At 33.0% G+C, this 10,874-nt stretch overlaps 1 protein-coding gene across 12 annotated transcripts; it reads left to right on the top strand.

Annotated features, from left to right (window-relative positions):
• The first annotated feature begins 736 nt into the window (after positions 1-736).
• On the top strand, positions 737-5,302 carry LOC114299653 (rab GTPase-activating protein 22). Of its 12 annotated transcripts, none has more exons than XM_028244445.2 (5): positions 737-1,013; positions 1,846-1,965; positions 2,056-2,140; positions 2,846-2,970; positions 5,050-5,263. In XM_028244445.2, the coding sequence occupies exons 2-5, from the start codon at positions 1,851-1,853 to the stop codon at positions 5,076-5,078; spliced, it is 354 nt and encodes a 117-aa protein (XP_028100246.1). In that variant the 5' UTR covers positions 737-1,013; positions 1,846-1,850; the 3' UTR covers positions 5,079-5,263. The 12 variants fall into 12 exon arrangements, 6 of the variants coding, with proteins under 6 accessions (XP_028100246.1, XP_028100248.1, XP_082735744.1 ...); XR_014336258.1 differs by having other exon boundaries at positions 744-1,013; positions 2,056-2,144; positions 5,140-5,263; XM_028244447.2 differs by having other exon boundaries at positions 744-1,013; positions 2,858-2,970.
• The last annotated feature ends 5,572 nt before the right edge of the window (positions 5,303-10,874 follow it).

Consider the following 10,874-nt stretch of genomic DNA (forward strand, 5'->3'; position numbering starts at 1 on the left):
TGGCCAAATTTCATGAGAAGCCATTGACATTGGCCGATGACATGGACAAACTATTCTCTGATGTTTCTGCAACTGGTGAGTGGGCATACACCCCAAGCTCTGGAGTGTTTCTTGACACTAAAGGATCTTACACCCCACTTGGTGATGATACTGATACGGAAATCCATTCGTCTGAATTGAGAAACCAATGTCGTCGCCAAAAAGAGAGTCCATCAAAGAAGCAAAAGGGGAACAAAAAACAATCGGCCGCCGATGAGTTGAATAAGACACTTAACCACATTGTCGATGCTGTGGAGGCATCATCTTCAACTGGTACATGGAATGCTGCTATGCAAAATCCGCACAAAATAAATGAGTGTTTGGCCACTACTACAAAAACAGTTAAAGATCATACTTTGACAAATGAATATATCTCACTTTTATTGAAGTGTGATAAAAAAAATTAGATTGATATTTTAATCACACTTGATTTGATTAAGTTTGATAATATTTATTTTTTATATCACTTTTCAATTAAGTGTGATTATATATATATATATATATATATTTTTTTTTAATCACGCTTTCTAATTAACATGTGATTAAAAATCACATAAGAAGAATTAGAAATATCTCACTTTTATTAAAAGTGTGATTAAAAAAATTAAATAATTTTTTAATCACACTTAATTTAATAAGTGAGACAATATTTTTTTTAACCACACATTTTAAGTAAGTGTGAATATTTGTTTTACTAGTCTCTCACACACACAATCAATTCCTAAACCTTAACACACCTAACCCTCATCTCATCGTATACAACATTCGTCTCAAACACATCTCTTACTCCTCCACTACGCCGCACTCAACTCTTGCTCTTCCACTACGCCGATCGCCATCGCCATCACCATCGCCATCGCCATCGATGTCACCTCTAGTAGCCTTGCCGGTCGCCACCGTCGCTAGTAGCCTTGTTGATAGCCATTGCATCTTCTCCGCTCACTGAAGTTTTGATAACGACTCTGTGAGTTTTGGTATGTTTTTTTTTTTTTTTTTGTTTTAGTTTGCTTATGTTACAGATTTTGGTAGATTTTCCCTTTCTCCTTCTCATTTTGGTAGATTTTGCTTCTTATTTGCATTCCTAGTTAATTTTGTTTACTCTATGTGAACCTTTTGATAATGGTTGGCCTCTGGTTTCACTTTCTCTTATTCTCTGTTTAGGGAGTAAATTCTTTTTTTTTTTAAAGTAAAATTTTGAGTTAGCTGGAGATGCCTAACAGAAGTATTTGGCTCATTTGAGTCGAGTTTTTCCTGCCATCAAAGCAGATCGAGCAATATGAAAAAATTACCCATTTCAATATGCCCAGCCAGAAAATTTCCATATGCCCAGAAAATTATTGGTTTAGACAGGAAAGTGACTCGGTGGAAGCTTGGCTTCCATTAAATTGGTTTGTAACAGGTGCAAAACTGATTCTTTAGTAAAATTATTCTATTTTTATTTTTTATTTTTTTGTTATTGTGGTACTGCACTGTTCACTCCACTTTTTTTGCGTCTTTAATACCACTGCAAAGTGTTATTATAAGTAATCCTAAATTGGATTGTGGATAACATTGCCCTTAAGTAGTTTCTACTTGTCAATAATTTATAGATACGTGGATGCATCTTTTGAAGTGTCAAAAGGATACCTCTGGGCATATTGAATTGCCATATGGGTGCCAAAATACTAAACTAGGAGTGTCCTTGTTACATTTGAATCAACACCAGTATTCTAATGCATATTCTATTAGGGTGATTTTATTGTTGGTAATAATCTTTTCATTGACTTCCCATCCTTCTTAACATGACTGGTGAAATTTGGGATGTAGGTTGGATGTTATACGCACCGATCGTGCTCGTCTTTTATGAGAGTGAAGCCAATCAGACAAAACGTTGGAACATTCTTGCCATTTATGCGTGGGTTGATAATTCTATTGGATATGTTCAAGGTGAGTTCTCCTGAATCCAATGATAGTTATGCTGAAACTGTTTTATGTTTTGGTATTTTCAATGGTTTTCACATTTTTTTCCTTGAACAGGAATGAATGATATTTGCTCTCCAATGGTTATTCTTATGGAAAACGAAGCAGACACCTTTTGGTGTTTTGAGCGGGCAATGCGCAGGTTGGTATGCATCTATTTTCATTATCAAAGGTGACATTGTTATTAAAACTAACAATGTGACCCAACTGCTTACTTTATTTAATTGCTCCTGTATTTTTGAATGTAGAATTAATCTGTTTTAGTGAAAAGTAGTTACTTGAGTTAGTTGGGTTTGGTATTTAGTGAATTCCAATGGGATAGGTATACTTTTTTTGCCTTTTAGTTTCAATTTTTGGGATATCAGCATTGTTGCATAGCTAGTTCTTGAACACCTGGAGTGTTGAAATCCTGCTATCTGATAGTAGTTGTTTCTCCATAGGGCAGAATGGTCAAATGAAATCAGGCCATGCCTGCAATTAGTAGGACTAAGGTTTTGTTGGGTAGAATTGTTAACTTCGGCTCTGATTTCTAGCTTTTTGTTGACAGGCCAAGTGGGTGACAAACTCTTAGGGGAATGCCTCACATTTTTCTAGGTTGTGGTTGGTTTACATGTATGCAGTAATTAGGGCACTTTGAAAGTCCTTCTTTAGTTTTTTTTACTACAGACCCTAACTACTCAAGTATATCACATTTACCAAACCTGTTATTTAGGACAGCGTTACCTGATTTTGTTGCTTTTCCTCTCAAAGTTGCATTTTAATTTCTTAACTGTAAGTCATAGTGCTTTTCATCTTTCAGACTTTTTCTTGGGTTTAGGACTCATTTCCCTGCTTTTGTTTGAAAAAGAGAAAATTTCAGGTCCAATGCAAATTCTATAGGGGTGCAATCTCAATTGAGTGCACTTACAGGAATAATGAAAGCTGTTGATCCAAAGGTTCATCAACACCTTGGTACGGCTGATCCTGCTAGAAGTAAGTTTTAGTTTTTGTTTGAGTGGGATGTACCATGTACAGAATTTTGACAGCAGGATTGTTTTACTTGTAGCTCCACTATTTGATTTTTGGCCTGTTTGGTTATCACTTATAAGTTAACTTTTATGATTATAGTTTTTTTTTAGATTATAAGCGTAATTGTTTTTTAAATAAATTGTAAATCAGTTTGGTGTAGCTTTTAATAATTTGTTGTAGAAGTTAAATATGTTTGGTTAAATAAGATGTTACATAACTTTTTTGTTATGCAAATATCTAGAATGACCTCAAAAGTTATAATTATGATAAAAGAGATAGGACTTTTACGTCTATACATGTTTAAGTGCCCATGCTACTTAGGTGCCCCACAATCTGCGATGACCGGTTTCATTGTATGTCGCTTCACTTATTATCCTCTTCGGGTTGTTATGTTCGAAAGTTTTTCTCAAATTCCGGTCTTTGTTTATTCGGGGTTGAGTGTCACTTGTTTCGGAGGGTGAAAGGTCGAGTCCGGAGTGTCTAGAATCGAACTAGAAAAATTTTGGGTTGGAGGACCAGGGCCGCACGTGCGGAGATGTGGGTCTGTTTCAGCTTGCACACTGCATAAAAGGCAGGTGTAGAGTGAGGTGCATCGAGGGGCCACTGAACGTGCGGGGATGAAGGCCGCACGTGCGAGAGAGGGGCGCCGCACATGTAGGACGCTGGACAGTTTGAGATCTCTATTTTTTTTCTCGTTAGGGCTGTGTGTGTATCACTTTTAGCCCATCTCTCTGTCTCTCTAAAAATCATTTCCTCTCCCTTCTCTCTATATTCCATACACCAAAACTCTTCAAACTCTTGATCTCCTTAGATCCATTGCATTTTCAATCCAAGTTCCTTCATCAAAGTTGAATACCTCCTCAAGAGCTACATAGTGTACGATAGAGATTGGATTTTGGCATCATCAATTTCTAGGGTTTCATCTCTTTTCTCCTTCAAAGCTTAACGTAGGGACTTCTTTGAGTTATATATACTTGTTTATGCAAGATTGATATTGATTTTGAAACTTTCTTAGAGATATTCTAAGGGTTTTGGTTTTTGACTCAAGAAATGGTGGCTTGTTAAAGAAATTCATCTTTTGTTTCATTAAAAGATTTTCTCTTGAGTAGTTGAAACACATTGGCATAGAAATGATGTTTTTGGTGGGATTTTGTCAAGACAATGAAGAAACCTAGAAGTTTGGGGTTTTCCTTAAATGAAAGAAGATGGAGGTGCATGGTTGATATTATATATATGTATATGTATTTACTTTGTTGTGTGTCATGATAAGTAAAGAAAATGGAGGATTCCTTGTTTTAATACAAATGCATATATATTGATGACAGTTTCATAACACATGAGAATCGTTGGGATTAGAAGTTGTTGTCCAAATAGTTGCTATAGTTTTGAAATGGTTAAAATGATGGAAGTGTATGAAGTGTGGGTTTATGGTTGTATTTTGATAAATGATAGCAACTTTTGGCCATTGGTTGGAATGGCATTGAAAAGAGAAAACGGAAGTCTTGAACTTGCGAAACATTTATTGCTCTTCTAAAACCTTGCATGTCATGAACATTGAATTGGGGTTTGAAACTTTCATTGAGAATGAAATATTGTGAAATGAAACCATGGAAATGTTTCTGGGGTAAATACGTTGGTAAGTCCGGATAGGTGGTGTAGATGAAATTGTTTAAGTTGGCTTGAGTTTTCGGGGTAAAAGATCGAAAACACGCGCGGAGGACGTACCACTTCCCTTCCGGTTAGCAACAGGTAAAGTGGGATTTTTGATAGTGCTAGTTAAGCCAACTTGCAGACAGCAATCTAAGGATTACCTGAGTCGTATTTACCACCCCATTGAATAAAATTGTAAATTTCGAAATTTGTTGAGGTTTCAAGCTTTTGTTGAACATGGTGACTTTTAAAAAGACATGTAAATGAAATTCTCTTTTAATTAGCATTGCATGGCATTTGCATTTAATATTGAAAAATTTTGCATAACTGCATATACTTTGTTAAGGATTCTCTACTGGGCTTATTACTCACCCCTATGAGATTTTGGTGTAGGAAAAGATGTGGTGATCCCGCCGAGTTGAGGGCGTGGATACATTTTGTGAAGAGTAAATGACTCTCTTTTGTTGTGATTTATTTTGCTAGGGAAAGACCGACATGGGCATCCGGTTCGTAATGATATGGATTCAAAAAGATATGAGATTTTAATATCAATTTGTCAAGAAAGTAATTATTAAAATATAATAAATTTATTTTTGTGTAATGTTTATATCATTGTTATTATCTAAAAATAAAATAATTATGTTAATTTGGTGTTGGAATGATCTCTTAATATGTAATTAACAGCAAAAAATAAAGATAAATTCAACTTACAACTAATAAGGGTAAAAAAGACATTTACACAGCAAAGTTATTTCACAGTTTATTTAACAAACACTACTCAGCAACTTAAATCTATAATCCAACAGTTACACCAAACAGATTAACAGATTCTGATTAAAGTCATAATCTATTAAGTTATAATCCATAATCTGTTTTAACAGTTATATCAAACTGGGTCATTGAATTTTTTTAGGGTAAATTGCACTTTGCCTCATTTATGTTTGACTACTTTCTCACTTTCGCCCTTCAAGTTTATTTTTTTCTACTTTGGCGCTTCATGTATCAAGTTTTTCTCACTGTACTTCTAAAACTAATTTTTGTTAAAAATTAGACAGAAATGACGCATTATCAGTTACGTGACATAAAAATATTTTATTATATATGACTCACACCTCTAACATAAATTTAAATTTCAATATAATAATATATTTTTTTATATTATGTGACAGTTATTGTGGCATTTTTTGTCTATTTTTGAACAGAAGTTATCTTTAAGTGTAAAGTGTGAAAAACTTAAAACATGAAGGGTTAAGGTGAGAAAAATAAACTTGAAGGGCCAAAATAGAAAATAGGCTAAACATCATGGAGCAAAGTGTAATTTATCTATTTTATTTTTTTATTATTCAAATCTTATATCCTAAAAGTATACAAAACTTAGAACAGGAAGGTTTAAAGAATCTAAAATTTGGAGAAGGTTGAAAATTACAATAGGAAGAAATTGCGAGGACCAAAATTTGCAAATCCGATTTTATTCATATTTTTTTTTTTTTTGGTGTGAATAACACATTTTTTAATTGGCAAAAATAGAGAAATTTATATTTTTAAGTGAGTCAATATACTTTTTGAATATAAAATTAACAAGTTTAGATGAATCATAATTTATGTATTATTCACACACTCTAAAAGTGCAAATAAATTCGCTTTCAGTACCACGCCTAGCATCTTGTTGCGAGTCCTGTTTTTTTTTTTTTTTTTTTTTGGGAGGTTGTTAAGATTTAATCAACAAATTATTTATAATAATAATAAAAATAAAAATAAAAACAAATTAATCAAACATTTATAGCCTATCAAAAGACAACATTTGTTTTTTAAAAAATAAATAGTTGATATGATTTTAGTAATTTTTTAAAAATAATTAGGACATGAACTAAAATTATAAATATTTGATTAATCTTATTTTATTTTAATTTTTTAAATATGACATGTTTAACCAACCTTACAATATAAATAATTTGAATTATCCAAATATACCCAGAAGAAACTTCCCCGGAGCCTCACAGCAGGCCGCTGTGACTTATGGGCACAATAGAAACTTTTTTTTTTTTTTTTTAAAACTATAATAAAATGATGCTCCTTAGTAGCATCATTACAATCCCTAGGCTCCCTTGTATAGGCCAAATTCATGAGCAAGGATTTTCTAGGGTTTTTTTTTCCTAAAGTTTTTTAGAGTGATGCATTTTGTGGTTGAGATTTAATAATAAGTCACATTAATTTTTTAGTATTAAATTTCAACCACACAATACACCACTTTAGAAAATTTTAGAAAAAAAAAAACTCTAGAAGATAGTTGGTGCAAATTCATCCCAATTCAAAAAAAGAGATCCACCACTGAAATAAACAAAAAATATACTAAACCCTAACAGAAAAGGTGGAGTCACAAACACCAAAAACAGAATCACTAATCATATTCCAAAGAGAAATGTTAGGGATCATGAAAAGTCTCTCATGAAAATGATCATGAAAGATTTGTGATCCTTAAATTACCTTGATTAGTGTGTGGTGCTTTATTCTAAGTGTAATCTAAAGGTCACAAATCTTTAATGATCATTTTCATGAAAGATTTTTCATGATACCTAACATTGCTGTATTCCAAAAAATCAAACCCTACTAACCTATATGGAAGGACAGTCGGGGCCACCATACCTGATGGTACAATAGCAACTCTTGATCCGCTAAAAAGTGACTAGTATAAATGCTTTTCAGTTAATAAATGATTAGAATAATATTAAGAATTCTAAATATTTTATCAAATATTTCATTAAATATCTCATTTAAACGTGAGACTAACATAAAATTTATATAATATAATTATATAAATTTTACACTCATATAAAATATTTTATAAAACATTTAGTAAGACATTTGAGATAACAGTATTTTTCAAATGATTATTGAGATCAGTGGCGTGGTGGAACTATTGGGCGATGGGCGATGCCATGCCCCCCAAACTTCTTGAAAATTACACTAGTACCTTTATATTGTATGATATTTATAAAATGTATATTAAGATTACTTCTTAATTTTTTTGAAAATTATTTTATTAACTATCTATTTTATTAATTTTTCACAAGTATAATAACGTGATTTTCAATTATTTCTCATGCTATTTAATAGTATCAATATAATCTAGTCATTTTTATTTATAGAAGAGGTGTAAGCCACCAATTTTTTTATTTTTGTTTTAAAAAATCAAAGAAACATGTAATATTTTTTATTTATTAGATATTGTCAACCAACAAAATAGTTTTATTAATAATTCAAAATTTCAAAAAAGAATTTATAAGAAAAAAAAAATCATTAGATTTATTTTTATCGTCACAAATTATTATTTTTTACACAACTTTTACGTAAAAAGTTATCTTGTATTAGTAATGTACCAAAATTAAATATTTTTTTTATGCATACACCTTGGTCCATCCTTAGCATAAATCATGGTTCTGCCCTCATTTAGATTAATAATAAATGCTTTTTAAGGAAATTTCTATGACAATAATAATTTTCAATGACAATGTAGGCTTTTTTTGCGTGGTGGGTGGTAGGAGTGAGCATGGGACAGTTTGGATGGTTAAAATTATAAATTAAATGACATATTGAGGGATTAAAAAATCACCATTTATGGGTTGATATAATTTTAACATGTTGGATGGTATTTTCACAGTACAACTTTTATGTCAATGTTATAAATACTTTCAAGTTACTTTTTATGAATTCATTTTATACGAGATTGACTAATATTCAATATTGAAATACAATCTGGATAGGTTATTGTTAAACAAAATTGACACCACCAAATGAAGTGGACAGAACAAAATACTTGGCTACAAACAAGCCACCACAACACACAAGCAGTGGACTATGTACTCCTTAGGGGCTTACCCTATATCTATTTTGATAATTCAACTTATTTATATTTAAAAAAATATTGACTAAAATATACTTAAAAAATTAAGATATTATTTTATTTTTACCTTTATACTTTGTCACGATTTTCAATGATCCCCCAAACTATTCTTATTTTCACGCGTATCTCTATACTATTTAAGTTACTATTAATTTTGCCTTTGCCGTCAGATTTAAATAAGAAAAGGTTTAAAAAATTACATTTTGGCTCCAAATTTCAAAAGAAAGATGCAGACCCGCGCATTCCTACCGGCAAACCACTACTAGCAACCACCACTTCGAGCCTTCCTATCTCCTTTGTCATAACTTCGTTTTGCCTCATTTTTACGTCATTGGATTCAACTCACGACCTAATTTTCGTATCACATCTCACACGTCTCGTTCTTTTTCTTTTTGCATACTATCGAAGCTCCGAAAGTTGAAAAAAAATATATATATATTTCTTCTCGTTTTTGACTTTTCTTCGAGCCATCTTTCGGACTTCATATATTTCTCGATTCTTGACGATTCTATTTCATTCTTTCTTCATTCTCTTCGTCTCACTTCTATTTTTCTCTACACTACCTCACTTTCTCACTTCTTCGTGTAATGGGCAATTTTGGTATGCCGAAAGTTGTCCGAAAACAAATTTCAAAAATTTCAAAACATTCATCTTTTGTTTCTTTCTTCTCCATCTTCCTCATTCTTCTTCTTCTTCTTCTTTACTTATAACATGATGTAGAACATGATTCTAGGTGGTAATAGAACCGATGATGGTGGTGGTGGTGGTTCGGTGATGGCGGTGGGTTTGGTGTTGTAAGATGGTGGTGGTGGTAATGATGGTAATGCTTATGGTGGTGGTAATGGAACTTGGTTGTGAAAAAGGTTGGTTTGGGTTGTAAGGTGGTAGTGGTGGTGATGGTAATGCTCATGGTGGCGGTAATGGAGTTCGGTGGCGGTAAAGTTGGTAGTTCGGGTGGTGATGCTGGTGAAGTTGATGGTTGAGATTGCATATGCCCGGAAGAATATTTTACTATTTGCTATGAGATTTTTCTTAAATTTCTTGACAATACAAATTAGCTATTTGCTATGAGATTTTTCTTAACAATACAAATTTATTTTGTTCTTGGCAAAACAGTTGAGGTTTGTATCTCATTTATGATCCAAGTCTGAATGGGCACGATGTTCCATTCAAATGGACTGAGAAAATTCCGGTAGGAAAGATGATATGTATGTATATAATTGAAGAAGAAGAAGAAGAAGAAGAAGAAGAAGAAGAACATCACTACCCGAACCACCAACTTCATCGCCACTGAACTCCATTACCGCCATCACTGCTATCTCCAGTTCCGTTACCACCTAGAACCATGTTCCACGTCATGTTATAAGTGAAGAAGAAGAAGAAGAAGAAAAAGAAGAATGAGGAAGATGGAGAAGAAAGAAACAAAAGATGAATGTTTGGAAATTTTTTAAATTAGTTTTCCGACAACTTTCAGTATACCAAAACCGTCCATTACATGCAGAAGTGAGAAAGCAAGGTAGTGTAGGGCGAAGTAGGAAGTGAGGCGAAGAGAATAGCGAAAGAATGAAGTAGAACCGTCAAAAATCGAGAAAGATATGACGTCCAAAAGATGGCTTGAAGAAGTGATACATTTTCTCTAATTTATGAGTTTTAAAAGACTATTAGTAATGTGGAAAATTAAAAAAAAAAGGAAAAAAAAGAAAAAAAAATCAAGGCCAAAACATCACATCACATGGGATCCACACATCAATTAAAGCTCTTAATTTAGAGCTCACAATCTTTTTCCTTTTGAAAATTATCTGTTTTAATTAATTTTTTAATTTTTTTTATAAAAAGATATATAAAAAAATAAAGTAAATAATTTATTTTTTTGTAGTGATTTTTTATTTTTGGACTATTTCAGTAGGTGTAGACCAGCCCGAGGGCTCCCGAGCTCCACGCTGCGAAGGCACGAAATTCGTTTGCTCTCTAGCTACTACAAGTTCGGACTCATGTCACGGTTCTGAATCTAATCTTACAATGTGCGATGTGAGACCGATAAATCACCAAAGAGTCCAGATCTGGCAAATCGTTTTGGAAAACTGATTTTTATAAAGAAGTGCCAAACATGGACTGCTTTGCCAGATACAGAGTCGCCACCTAAATATTTTATTTTTGGGAAAATTTAGGAAACCCTGACTCGTGCCTAAGGCCACGTGTCCGTCATCACCAAAGTTGCCTCGGCTCGGGAACTTGGGTACGATTGGGGAAGGTCATTTAATGAGCACCCCCGCTCGCCCGATCAAAGATCGGCATGTACAAAGCATGATATCGAGTT

Source organism: Camellia sinensis, chromosome 7, assembly GCF_055761805.1.
Source record: "Camellia sinensis isolate YWXY chromosome 7, ASM5576180v1, whole genome shotgun sequence".
Lineage (NCBI taxonomy): Eukaryota > Viridiplantae > Streptophyta > Magnoliopsida > Ericales > Theaceae > Camellia > Camellia sinensis.

Bases quoted from the DNA above. Each gene is read 5' to 3' on its own strand.
- LOC114299653 (XM_082879618.1), top strand. From the start codon at position 1,851: ATGTTATACGCACCGATCGTGCTCGTCTTTTATGAGAGTGAAGCCAAT. The intron at 2,141-2,845 runs GTTGGTATGCAT...TGTTTGAAAAAG, and splicing joins TTTGAGCGGGCAATGCGCAG to AGAAAATTTCAGGTCCAATG. The intron at 2,971-5,139 runs GTAAGTTTTAGT...TTATTTTGCTAG, and splicing joins TACGGCTGATCCTGCTAGAA to GGAAAGACCGACATGGGCAT.